Source organism: Drosophila persimilis, unplaced genomic scaffold (genome assembly GCF_003286085.1).
Source record: "Drosophila persimilis strain 14011-0111.01,24,50 unplaced genomic scaffold, DperRS2 tig00000000-arrow-pilon, whole genome shotgun sequence".
Classification (NCBI taxonomy): Eukaryota; Metazoa; Arthropoda; class Insecta; order Diptera; family Drosophilidae; genus Drosophila; species Drosophila persimilis.
Genome location: NW_020825288.1, coordinates 12,437,251 through 12,449,552, shown reverse-complemented (window position 1 = coordinate 12,449,552; position 12,302 = coordinate 12,437,251). Strand labels below are relative to the sequence as shown.

Below are 12,302 nucleotides of genomic sequence, written 5' to 3'. Positions count from 1 at the left end.
TCTCTCTCGCACGCACTCTTTGTCGTGTCGTTAAATATTAGCGGCGTCTGCCGGAGGAGAGCCATACTGACTTAGTATCGGGTATAACCTTAGAGTTGCGGTGTCCGCAGCAACTCACAACGTTCCCCCTCGTTTTCAACTTCAAACGCGAATAAAATGCATAAAACTACAAAAAAATAAAAAAGATTTTATCAGGGAATAAAGCTTGAATTTTTATCTTTTGAGAGAGGTATACATATATAATAATGATTTTATTTTAAATGAATAGAGAAAATATAATTAAACAAAAAAAAGATCAAAACTTGCGTTACTTTAATGTTCGCTATTTTCTTATATAACTAAAAAAACCCTTCTTAATCTCGAAAAAGAAACGTAATTTTATATTTTATTATGATACCCATTATTTGTTAATGTGTCGCTTAGGCGTTTGTCATATTTTTTATGATTTTTTGGGTATATTCATGGCCGATTTTGGCCAACTCTTTCTGAAGCCGGTTCCTTAACGCGGATTTGGCCGATATTGGCGTTTTGCGTATACGGCGGTACAGCTAGCTCCACAAATTTTCAATAGGGCTTAGATCAAGCGACTCGGGTTTCGATTCCACTAATTTTGGGCAGTTATATAGCAGCCAAGACCTTACATTATAGGCCTTATGCTTCGGGTCGTTGTCCTGATGCAACTTGAACCAGTTGCCAATGGCCATTTTCCTTGCCGACTGCTTACAATTTTTTTTCAAAATTTTCAGATACTGATCTTGATTCATTATTTCTCCAATGAACACCAGATTATCTACTCCTTTTCTCCAAATCATCATATGCAAAGCTGTAGGAGGGTGGATTAGGATATTGTTAGTTTAAGTCGACCTCATCTTGGCCATTGTCACAGTTGGTGACACCAGAACCATGTCGAAGCACTCGCCGAACTGATCTGCCGGGCAGTCCTTTCGTCACAGCGCCAGAAGGCGGATATACATGTTCATGTTACTACTCCCGCCACTTAAAATTATTTGGCCGGATACACGCCGTAGTTCTCCTTGTCCTCGAGTAGCATCAGATGCTTGGGGAACGAGTACACGTCGAGAGTACTGCGTGTCACCCCGCTGGCTATGCAGATATGGAAACAATTTGGGCGACTGTGCGCAGCACTTTTGCATCCGGTGTCCACACGGCCCGGATGTCGGTGAACTGCGATAGACGATGCAGCTCCACGGAACGACGCTCTTCTGCCAAGCCGGCAATGCGATATCACCTGCGCGATGTTCATGGAAGCAAGGATTTTTCTATAGAGAGGGAACAGGAGATTCCACGTGTCCAAAGGTGTCCAATATGGTTGCTTACTTGTTCTTCCCATTGATGTCTGTAATTCGAAACGCATGGTATATCGGACTGTTGGTCCAGGTCCAGCGCCGTGACTTCTTCCAGCTCCACATGCTCATTGCCATTGACTCGGGCCCGAATGATGGCCTGATGGCTGCCGACATCTGTCGAGAAGAGCAGACGCCTCTCCTTTATGGCATGCACGGCAATGTTACGGGGCTTTGCGAGTTCGCCTAGGAAGCTAAAAGAGGCAACATTTTAGAACACAGCTGAATATTCTTACCGGACAACGGCTGCGGCACATTCGGGCAGTCTGTCGTAGCTGGGGGATGCAGGGCGCGACCTTGGCGAGGCTGCGGCTCTGGCCAGTCTTGATCAATGTCCCCGGTGCTCCAACGACGGTGCTCCAGTACACGTCGTCCAACCAGTACCTGACACTTGTTGCCATCCAGAATGACGTCATTTTGTTCTTCTTCTTCCTTTTTATCACATTTTGACGTTATTTTTGTCATTTTTGACACATGACAAAATTATCGCATGCGAGTGAATTTTCTAACATGGAAAGAGCGCTGAATGGCGATACATTGGTCTGTGCTGAATGGAGGGGAGGAGCGCTGAATCTGCAAATGTAAAATGACATGCGCGTCGCCAGGTGGAGCAAGTCGGACATGACATGTAGGAAGGATGTAGATATCGAGAATTTTTCCGCCAGATATTTTCTTCTCGGATAAATAATACGTATCCGGGACCAGGTTAGGTTAGCTTAGGTTCCGTCCGTACATATTGAGGTGTTCAACTTGGTCCCTTCCCTTTTTCCAGTATTCGGGTCCCAGAGATGAGACAGTTTTGATGTCGAGACAAGTTTGGGGGATCATGTAATCAGTGGATCTGGTAATGTCCCTGCCAATTGAGCTGTGCCCGTATCCTTGTGGCGACATATTTCCTGATGCGATTGGGCGCTGTGCTGCCTTTCCTGCAATCAGGCGATCGTGAAAGTCCAGGGTGTCGATTCCCAGGACAGTGCTTTTGTTGGGGTTGACCGCAGCGCCCCTGTAATACAGAGCAGAGCCTGTCGCTGAGTCTTTTCCATAAGCTTATGGTATGTCTTCTTTTCGGTAGCTTGTAACCGTGATGTTCATCCAGTGCATTAGAGCAGCTGACAGGCCCCATGTCCTGCTGATCATCTTCTTGGATGTATAAAGCGCAATGGTGGCCTTCTTCACCCTTTCCACTATATTGGGTCTCCATGCCAGCTTGCTGTCCAGTCCAGGTGTTTCACCTGTGCTTTTGGAGTCAGCCTAGTTTTGTAAATTTTCGGTGGGCCCATATCGGTAGCTTGTACCTCTTGGTAAAAAGGATGAGGTCCGTCTTGTCCGTGTTGATGCTGAGTGCTACCTCTTCCGCCCACTCGCGTATCTCTCTGAGTGTACGTTCCATTAAGGAGCTGAGGGTCGATGGACATACACCCGTAATAAGTATTCTTATGTCATCTGCATAAGCTGTTATTTTTGGGGCATTCCTTTCAAATCTCTTGATGAGGTCGTCGACCACCAGATTCTACAGTAGTGGCGACAGGATTCCACCCTGAGGTATGCCTCTGTGTGTCCCTTTTACCATGGAAGCGGTGCCACACTCCAATTGCACCCGTCTACAACTTAGGAGGTTCTTGATCCAAAGGTTTATTGCTGGGTGTATGTTATTCGCTTCTAGGCGACTTGTTATTGCGATTGTGTCCACGTTATTAAAAGCTCCGGAAATGTCAACAAATGCTCCCTGTGCATACTTTTTTTTGTGAAGTGCGCTCTCGATCCTGGGCTAGATCGTTGTAAAAGTAGCTGGATCGCTATACACCTAATTCTGGTTTTACACGGTAGATTGGTTTCGTTTAAGTTTATTTTGGCCAATAAATGGGTGGGAAAACTAATTAATCACAATTAAGAACGTTATCGAGTGCATGTGCATGTAGACCAAACCCTATCTGCCTGCAATTCAGAAGCCGGAATTTCAATGCAAAATGTATCTAAAATTTTAAATAGTGCACAAATATTAATGCTATTCGTTTTTGAGTGGGTGGGGAATGGCACTTGGAGCGAGGGAGGTACTCGTATGTGGAAGAATCCAATGACACCTATCACCATGAGGCAGGGCTGGTGCTGATACTTATAGTTCAAGGGTGAGAAAAAGAAATAGAAACAGAAGGCAAACTAATAACAATCGCCCATCCACCCGCATCGCACCAGTCATCCGACACAAACACTGCACAAGCACTTCCTTCAGCTTCTTCTCATGTCTCCTCTCCCTCAAGTTTTTTGGTTAATGGAGCCAATTTATACGCCAGCCTGTGTAAACATCTGCAGCAGAGTGACATTGACCTTTGGCCCACTACGACTTGTCCTGCTGCTAGTCGCAGCAAATCGGCGACAGATGCAATCTCGTTCTAAGGCCCACTCCAAACCCAAAGTGTTGCCACTGACTAATAGCTTAAAATGTAAGAAGCCGTAACCATAAACTGCTCCAAAGGCGGGGGCATCATCATCTACTCGTAGACAGATCCCGCTGTCGTTATTTGCGTGATAAAAGCGCAGTTCAAGTCGTAGTAAGAGTAAAAGTTCCTCCTCTCCTCCCATGGTGATTGATGCCTGGCAACAAGTACAACATTAGGCTGGCAGACAGCCGGTTACATCAGCGGGCGCACGGAGCTTCTTTAATGCAATAAAAACCGAACTGGTCGCTTGTCCGTAGGATGATAAAAACTTCAGTTGCAGTAGATGCCGAAGCCGCTCAATTTCATCGCACACGTACGCGAGTGGAGCTTCGAAATTGATAATCCACTTGCCTGCAGGTTACGTGACTCTGTCAAGTCCAAAGTTTATAATTTCTAGAGCATCCTGCTGCAGCAGCAGCTGGCCCACCATCAATCAAAAGAGAGCAGTGCATTAGATGATTGAATAATAAACAAACTCTTTACTATCCTTAGGTCTACTCAGGAAAGCCGTATATTTTAACATTGCCAATATCGCGGCGCCGTTCGATGTCCTTCTCGTCGCAGGCATAGGCTAAGAGGTACTGTTTTGGATGCCAGGCCACTGTGAAAGTAGAGGCATCGACATGAATGTCGGTGATACGTTCCCCCGTCTCCGTGAAGGCAACGTCAATGAGAAGATCCTCGCTGGCAGAGGCTATCAGTCGTTCATCGTGACTAAAGGATATGGTACGAACAGGCCACTCCAGGCGGCTAATCATGCGCAGGCAGGCCAGTTCGGTGGCGTCCCAAAGCGAGACCTGGGCATCGGCTGAACCAGTGGCAAAATATTTACCTGAGAAGGAGAACAGGAAAGCATTACAAAATACTCAGATATATGCAAGGTTTTTTTCCCACCTGTGGGTCCGAACTCGATGCAAATGCAGTTGGCAGGATGCCCTTTGAGTGTCAGTTGGTGCTCCAGGCTGGGATAGCTTAGCACATTAATGCAGCCCATGCCGTTGGTGAGGAAGAACAAATCGTTTGTATTGTTCCATGATATCTCATTTACTTCACAGCTGAACTGCTCCTCGACGCGTATTTTGTTCGTGCGCGTGTCAATGAATGTGATTAGGTCTTCCTTGTTGCCCACCGCAATCGTCTTGCCATCCGGAGACCAGGCTATGTTTATGTTCTCGCCCTTGGTGTTGGTCACTGAAGCACATTTCCCAGCGCGTATGTCCCAGATGCGAACGGTCTTATCGCCACTCGCAGTGGCAAACTGATTTGGATCGGTTTTGTGCCAGCACAACTGGTCCACGGACGCGGTGTGCCCCCGGTATATGATGCCCTTGATGAGGCGATCGCGTTCCAAGGAGTACACCGCCACGGTCTTGTCAAATGAACCCGATGCCAAGTGGCGACCATCAGCATTCCAGCAGACGGAGTGAACCTGCCTCAGACATTTGTTTCGTGAAAATGCCTCAATTTTTCGACCAGCTTCTTACCTTGGACGTGTGGGCCCGCTGCTCGCGTATTTTGCTGTGACTTCGAAAGAACGACCTCAGGTCCTCAAATGTCTGCTCTGTACGGTTCATAGCTCTCAGTTAATTCAATTGTTTTTTCAGTTTTTTATTTAGAAAAAAAAATGTTTTATTTGTAAACAAATGCTGTCAAACCAGGCAGTGTGACCGCGGACTTATCGTTAAAATATACCGTCCGACCCTCGGAAATATACCAAAATATACCGTCTCATTTTTATTTATAAATCCATCATATTCCTCGATTTTCATATTCGGTTGAATATTATTAGCTAACTAGGACTCTCAGCCCTGAACAGTTAAATTTATCTGATTGATGAATAAATTTTCTACAAGATAGTCTTATTTTAAATATTATCTTTTTTTTATTGTGTGTAAAATAAAGTTTAAAAAAAGGTCAATATCACGTGTGTATGGAATGAAGGGACATTTTTTTGCGAAAGGAAAATACCACCACACGATACTATCGACTGGATATGGGGGTGCGCGCGTAAGTTTGAAAGTTTGATTGTCAAGAATAAAAATGCAGTCCAGTACCAGGTTGAGATAGCGAAAATTTAAAAGAAGTGCGTATGGTGCATAGGTTCTTAAATATACATTTAGAAATTCAATTAATAAGGAATGAAGTATACCATTATATACCGAAAATATGTCTTCAACTTTTGAAAAACCTCTTGTGGATCGTCACTTTCTCAAACTATGATTTATTAACAGGATAAAAAAACTTATAGTCAATATATGGAAAATAAATAAATAAGTTTAAATTGAAGCTTCCAAAACACTTTACTTAGTGACGTGACCGGTGGAAGTGTGCTGTAGACGATTACGGTCGACGACGATGGCGTGGCGGGCCCCGGGCCGGTTCCACCACATTGCGATCGCTTTTGTCATGAATGTGAACCGCTTCACTGAGCTCGACATTGGCGTGCAGAGCAGCATCGTTGGCATTGAGCTGTGCCTCCTGCGCGGACAGTGTAGCCTTCTCCGCCGCATCGCGAGTCTCCTCATAATCCAAGCGAGCGCCGTAGGCTTGCGACTCAGCATGCTCCAGCTTAGTCTTTGCCTGGGCCACCATATCGATTTGTGAGGCCAATTCAGCAGCTGCCTCGGACGCAGACTTTTGGGCGAGTTCAGATGCGGATTGGGCATTGTTGAGTGCCGCCGTGAGGACGCTCACATGGTTGATGGCCTGCTGGGCAGCATATTGAGCAGCTTTCGCCGATCGTTTAGCCTGCTGCAGCTGCGTCAGCTCGTTCTCCATTGCCTTGTGTGCCTCCACGCTCTGATCCTCCAACCGGTGCAATAGTACCTCCTTACCCTTGAGCACAGCCACGGCTGTGCCGGCTGCTTGAGCTGCTGCCTGGGCCAGCGTACTCTTGGCGACGTATGAGGCCTGTTTTCCGGCTGCATTCTGACTGGCAACAGCCGAAATGGCTGTATCCGCCGATCCCTTCGCAATGCTTCGCAGCCCATTGTCCGCCAGATATCCGCCCCCCTGGCCGCCCCCGCCGCCTTGTATGCTGTGAACAATGTAGTCGGAGCTTTCGTAACGCGTGGCTTGTCCGTTCAGATGCGGACTCTTGGCCGGCTCAAACTCGTCGTGGTTAATGGCTTCGAATGAATACGGTGGCACTTCGTGTTCGATCAGCGTGGCTTGTTGGTGTTGTTGGTGTTGCTGGTGTTGTTGGTGACCCTGGTGCTCCTGTGGTGACGGCGGTGGTGGCGGAGGCACATTTAGATGGTAGTGTGCGTCCTTCCGCTTCACCTTGCGTCCCAGTCCCAGCGCTGGCGTGGCTGCTGGTTAATTGCGGGAAATATTTAAGGCCATATTGAATTTGCATAGGCAAACTAGGAAGGAAGGTATGGCGACGCTTACCCAACAGCATTGTCAGGAGCAGCAGCTGCATAGCCGATGGCATCGCTTACAATTATGCAATCAAACTATGACGGGCTGGAGAAGAAATCGCTTAACCGGAAGTCTCGAGATCACTGCACAGGTACTCGTATAAGCAAATCGAATTTATTAATGGGGCTTTCAATCGAGGCAATGTAACCGGTTATATGGTTAGCTAAGGCTTGCTAGCTAACAGATGAAGTGCACTTTCTTCGGTCTAGGATGGCCGGCAAACAGTTTGTGTGTCACATCCAGCCTGCTTATCGTATCGTTCCAGAGAAGAACCAGTTTGCTTTTAAGGCCAGGACCGCCTTACCATCACTGGTGGCACAAAACTGGACACGAATCACTCAATTTGACAGACAACTGCTGATAATAAATGCACACAACACACCTCTCGAGTGCACGTCCTGACTGGAGCGTGGGCAAACCGTATCTAATGCCAGTTGACGATAGACCTCCAGCACAAGGTCCCGTCCCGCACAGCAAAACCAAAGTCGATGGACGGGTTCGCTAGAAAAACGCTTTTACTTTCGACTTTGGAAAAGCAGTGAGCTTCGATGTCTTTTGTAAATCCGGTGGAGACCTCTCGACGATTGCCAGCAGGTCTGCGGAGGCGCCATGTATTTATAAACAAAGTGTTCGCTCGGTCTGTGTCGCGATGAAAGTCCAAACCCGTTGGACGTCGGTCGTCGTCCGTGGTCCGTGGTCCGGTGTCCGTTTTCTTTATGAGTTGGCCCCGCAGCGCCAATTGGTTCCACACCACACCAACAATGGGGCTGGGTCAATGCTACCATGCTGGAGGATTGGATAATTTACAGCCACTGCCACTGCTATTGCCGCATGGGTAATTATGGAAGAGCCTCTAATTGCCACGAGCCGCTTTAAACTATCTGCTCCGCTCCCAGGCAGCATGCTCGTAAATCGGAGTTGGCCAGATGCGACGCCCGTGTCCGTTGATAGCTTCGCTTCCTCGGTGATCTGCGTGTGAACATGGAGTCGGAGTAGGAATCGGAAGCAAACACAATTTATTAAAAAATAAACGCAAATAATTGTCAATCTTAGTGGCAGCGTCTATAGCGTTGCATCAACTTGTCGCGCAGCTCCACTCGGCGACGCTCCCGCGAGGCCCGTTGTCTTGCCTCCTGTGCAGCACAGGCCGCCTTCTCAGCCAGCTTCTTGGTTTTCTTGAAGTCATTCTTAGCGCATTCAAGTTGCTTGATTAGCAGCTCCACGCGCTTCTTAGCGGCCTCCACGAGCTGCTGCTTCTCGGAGAGCTCCTGCTGAGCGCCATTGGACACCACTTCCGAGTTGGCCACATTGGCTTGGGCATTCTTCACGGCTTCGGAGACTGTTTTGACTTGGATACCAGCCATATCCGCGGCCTGGGCTGCAGCTGCTGCAGTGCTCTGAGTGGTCTGAAGCGCGGCGCCCTCTTCCTGGACGACCAGCTCACCCTCATGTACCTCTGATTCCAGCTGTTCGACGATTTGCTGTTTCCCTGCAAGAGCAGCCTCTGCGGCGTTGGCTGCAGCCAGGGCCTTATCGGCCAATTGTTGTTTCACATGTCGTGCAGCATCCTCAGCGGCCAAAATCTGCGAATCAGAGGCATCTTTAGCCTCCTGTGCGGCTTTCTGTGCTATGTTGGAGGTTTTCTGCTTGCCAACACCAGACATATTGATTTGGCAGTTGGAGCCGCCGCCGCCGCCACCTCCATCACGACAACCTCCCTCGGGGTCATCGAGCACCTCGTTGGATAAATCATTGTAGGACTGTGGAGAAAGTGTCTCTCCTCAATGTATGGTTTTGGGAATGATCCCATCTTACCTCTTCCATTGTGTAGGCATCACTGAGAACCCAAGCAATGGCCACAAATACCAACAAAGCTCGAATCATATTCTCGATAAGCATTTTGTATAATAATATTCTCAATTAATTTGAGTACTGAAAACTTGGACTTGACACTTTTGACAGAACGATATTGTGTTATTCAGATAATAGGCTTGGAGATTTGTGTAAGATGAGATATTCCCAATGCGTTGCAAGCTCTTGGTTATGGTGTTCGTAGTGAGCGTCATTCTTCAGAGCTTCAGAGCTTCAGTGAGCTCAGAGGCAATCAAGAAATGCGACAATCGCCATAAGCCAGGAAACTGCAAGCCCTGCAAAATAAATCACAAGTCGAGCAGTATTGCCTCGAAGGCGGCTACGGAGGCCAAAAGCGCCAAGGATGCGCAACCGAGTGCCGGGGAGAAGGCCGGAAACAGGGCTAAGACGCAGCTGGCTGATAAGGCGATGGCTGCAGCGAAGGCTGCCGAAACGGTACTTGCTGGCAAAAAGCAGCTGGTGCAGGCTCTCCAGAACAGTCTTGGCCACATCAAGCAGGTCATCAAGGAAATTAAGAAGGCTACTGCCAGCAGTTCTTCTGTAGCTACAATGGTCAGGCGGATTAAAAACAGCAACAAGAAAAACTACGCTATGCTGAAATGTCTGTACGAGGAGGTCCAAGCAAATCTAGCGAAAATTTGCACCGTTGCAGAAAATGCGAAACGGGAGGCGATGGAGAAGCGAAAACTGCTTCAAACTGCCAAGCGCCGGGTGCAGTACCTGAAGAAGTGTATGAAAGAGGTCCTGGCTGATCTCGAAGCTACCAGGGCAAGCGCCAAGAAGGCAAACTGTGCCGCCAAACAGGCGCAACAGCGAATCGATACGATGGAAGAGGCAGGTGACAGGCTGAGGACTCTGAAAAGGAGAGATCTGCAATCCCTGAGGCGAAAAAGGGGGATGTTAGAACTAGGCAAGTTTCCCTTGTAAAAAATAATGTGTTTATATTTTGTTAAATATATACTTTGGGATTAATATGGGCAAGCAATGGGATTGGCTCTCTTTCACGTCTAATGCTTTGACCACAATAAAAGAGAGTCCTTAAGATTAGCCTATCGGGTAGAAAATTGATTCATCAATCATATAGCTGGGAATATTCGACGGAAAATAGATTTGGCAGTACCCGGTTCACAACAAACGAGTCCCATTCCATGATCACATACCCTGGAGGAAATGGATGTTATAGAACTGAGAAAATATTTGACATCCCAGGCTCTAATTAATGCAGAAACTAGTCAGTCTATGTTTTAAACGATATTTTGCAATTAGTATTCTTCTTACAGAGACCAAGAACTGGTACTGGGATCAGAATTTATATACAAGAATCTTATCAAATGCATGAATAGGCCAACAAAATGCAATCTAAGACAAGGTCTTTATTAATTACGTTTGAAAGCAGTTTGGAAAAACAGTGTCTTTATATAATATTAACGAAATAGGGTATACAAATTCCCATACCAGCAACACATCTATACTGTATGTGGTTTAATTCAAGTTGTTATCCTGTTTAAATAAAGGGGGGTTAAGTGTTTAAGCGATATATCGATATAGCATATCGATGGTTGCTTTGAGAAAAATCGACGCTGATTTTCCATCCCCAACCGCATTGTGTGAAAGTTAGAAAAAATATTTTAGCCGACCGACTTTTTAGAAATACTCAGCCGATAATTTATAAAACACAGTAAGAATGGCGCGCAAGAATGCCCAGGCCGAGGATCTCTCGAACGTTGAGTTCGAGACCAGCGAAGATGTGGAGGTAATACCCACTTTTAATGCCATGAATCTGAAGGAAGAGCTGCTACGCGGCATCTATGCGTACGGTAAGTTGTTGTGTTGTGTGTATACTCACTGTGCCATGTAAGCGATACAGTTATTAACCTTTAACTAATGTCTAGGTTTTGAGAAGCCTTCGGCTATTCAGCAGCGGAGCATCAAGCCCATTGTAAAGGGACGCGATGTTATTGCTCAGGCTCAGTCTGGTACAGGCAAAACGGCCACATTCTCCATATCCATTCTGCAGAGTCTGGACACCACTTTGCGGGAGACGCAGGTGCTGTGTCTGTCTCCCACCCGCGAGTTGGCGGTACAAATCCAGAAGGTCATACTGGCCCTGGGCGATATGATGAATGTGCTGTGTCACGTGTGCATTGGCGGTACAAATCTGGGCGAGGACATTCGCAAGCTGGACTACGGCCAGCACATTGTGAGCGGCACCCCTGGACGTGTGTTTGACATGATTAAGCGGCGTGTTCTGCGCACGAGAGCCATCAAGATGCTGGTGCTCGACGAAGCCGATGAGATGCTGAACAAGGGATTCAAGGAACAAATCTATGACGTTTACCGGTATTTGCCACCTGCAACGCAGGTTGTGCTCATCTCTGCCACCTTGCCTCATGAGATCCTTGAAATGACCTCAAAGTTCATGACAGATCCCATTCGCATACTGGTCAAGCGGTAAGCAGAATGCTTTCGCAAGCCCTCAGCATACCTTTAATCCGTTCCTCATTACAGCGATGAGTTGACCCTGGAAGGCATCAAACAGTTCTTTGTGGCTGTCGAGCGGGAGGAGTGGAAATTCGACACCCTCTGTGATCTGTACGATACATTAACCATCACCCAGGCTGTCATCTTCTGCAACACCAAGCGCAAGGTGGACTGGCTGACAGAGAAGATGCGCGAGGCTAATTTCACCGTCAGCTCCATGCACGGCGATATGCCGCAAAAGGAGCGAGATGAGATCATGAAGGAGTTCCGCGCCGGCCAGTCGCGTGTTCTCATCACCACAGATGTGTGGGCGCGCGGCATTGATGTGCAGCAAGTATCCTTGGTCATCAACTACGACTTGCCCAACAACCGTGAGCTGTACATCCATCGTATTGGCCGATCGGGTCGTTTTGGACGCAAGGGTGTCGCCATTAACTTTGTCAAATCTGATGATATTCGCATTTTGCGCGATATTGAGCAATACTATTCTACACAAATCGACGAGATGCCCATGAACGTGGCCGACTTGATCTAAAATACATTTGTATGTATCATTTATGTAACGCATCTTTCTTAGCATTAACAACAAATGGAGTGAATACATTTGAAGAGTATTTGGCTTTCAATACACAACCAAAATCTGTATAATAATAAATAACATGTAAGAATTTAATACAGAAACCAGTTTGTTGTCGAGATATGGGTGCGGGTTGGTATGGAGATT

The 12,302-nt window shown here is 47.0% G+C and overlaps 5 protein-coding genes across 6 annotated transcripts; 2 read left to right on the top strand and 3 right to left on the bottom strand.

Annotated features, from left to right (window-relative positions):
* Nucleotides 1-4,253: 4,253 nt before the first annotated feature.
* Nucleotides 4,254-5,420, bottom strand: LOC6588241 (THO complex subunit 3). The gene is made up of 3 exons (XM_002013365.2): nucleotides 5,287-5,420; nucleotides 4,697-5,231; nucleotides 4,254-4,634 (listed from the first exon to the last, which is right to left on the bottom strand). The coding sequence occupies exons 1-3, from the start codon at nucleotides 5,374-5,376 to the stop codon at nucleotides 4,297-4,299; spliced, it is 963 nt and encodes a 320-aa protein (XP_002013401.1). The 5' UTR covers nucleotides 5,377-5,420; the 3' UTR covers nucleotides 4,254-4,296.
* Nucleotides 5,421-6,142: 722 nt separating this feature from the next.
* On the bottom strand, nucleotides 6,143-7,238 carry LOC6588247. The gene is made up of 2 exons (XM_002013364.1): nucleotides 7,196-7,238; nucleotides 6,143-7,116 (listed from the first exon to the last, which is right to left on the bottom strand). The coding sequence occupies exons 1-2, from the start codon at nucleotides 7,236-7,238 to the stop codon at nucleotides 6,143-6,145; spliced, it is 1,017 nt and encodes a 338-aa protein (XP_002013400.1).
* A 1,000-nt stretch (nucleotides 7,239-8,238) lies between these two features.
* LOC6588260 lies at nucleotides 8,239-9,086 on the bottom strand. Of its 2 annotated transcripts, none has more exons than XM_026995189.1 (2): nucleotides 9,041-9,056; nucleotides 8,239-8,961 (listed from the first exon to the last, which is right to left on the bottom strand). In XM_026995189.1, exons 1-2 carry the CDS (start codon nucleotides 9,047-9,049, stop codon nucleotides 8,275-8,277), a joined length of 696 nt encoding a protein of 231 aa, XP_026850990.1. In that variant the 5' UTR covers nucleotides 9,050-9,056; the 3' UTR covers nucleotides 8,239-8,274. The 2 variants fall into 2 exon arrangements, with proteins under 2 accessions (XP_026850990.1, XP_002013399.2); XM_002013363.2 differs by having other exon boundaries at nucleotides 8,240-8,985; nucleotides 9,041-9,086.
* Nucleotides 9,087-9,258: 172 nt separating this feature from the next.
* LOC6588273 lies at nucleotides 9,259-10,069 on the top strand. Its single transcript, XM_002013362.2, has one exon. The coding sequence runs from the start codon at nucleotides 9,269-9,271 to the stop codon at nucleotides 10,022-10,024; it is 756 nt and encodes a 251-aa protein (XP_002013398.2). The 5' UTR covers nucleotides 9,259-9,268; the 3' UTR covers nucleotides 10,025-10,069.
* Nucleotides 10,070-10,717: 648 nt separating this feature from the next.
* LOC6588167 (eukaryotic initiation factor 4A-III) lies at nucleotides 10,718-12,251 on the top strand. Its single transcript, XM_002013361.2, has 3 exons — nucleotides 10,718-10,914; nucleotides 10,990-11,548; nucleotides 11,606-12,251. Exons 1-3 carry the CDS (start codon nucleotides 10,782-10,784, stop codon nucleotides 12,111-12,113), a joined length of 1,200 nt encoding a protein of 399 aa, XP_002013397.1. The 5' UTR covers nucleotides 10,718-10,781; the 3' UTR covers nucleotides 12,114-12,251.
* The last annotated feature ends 51 nt before the right edge of the window (nucleotides 12,252-12,302 follow it).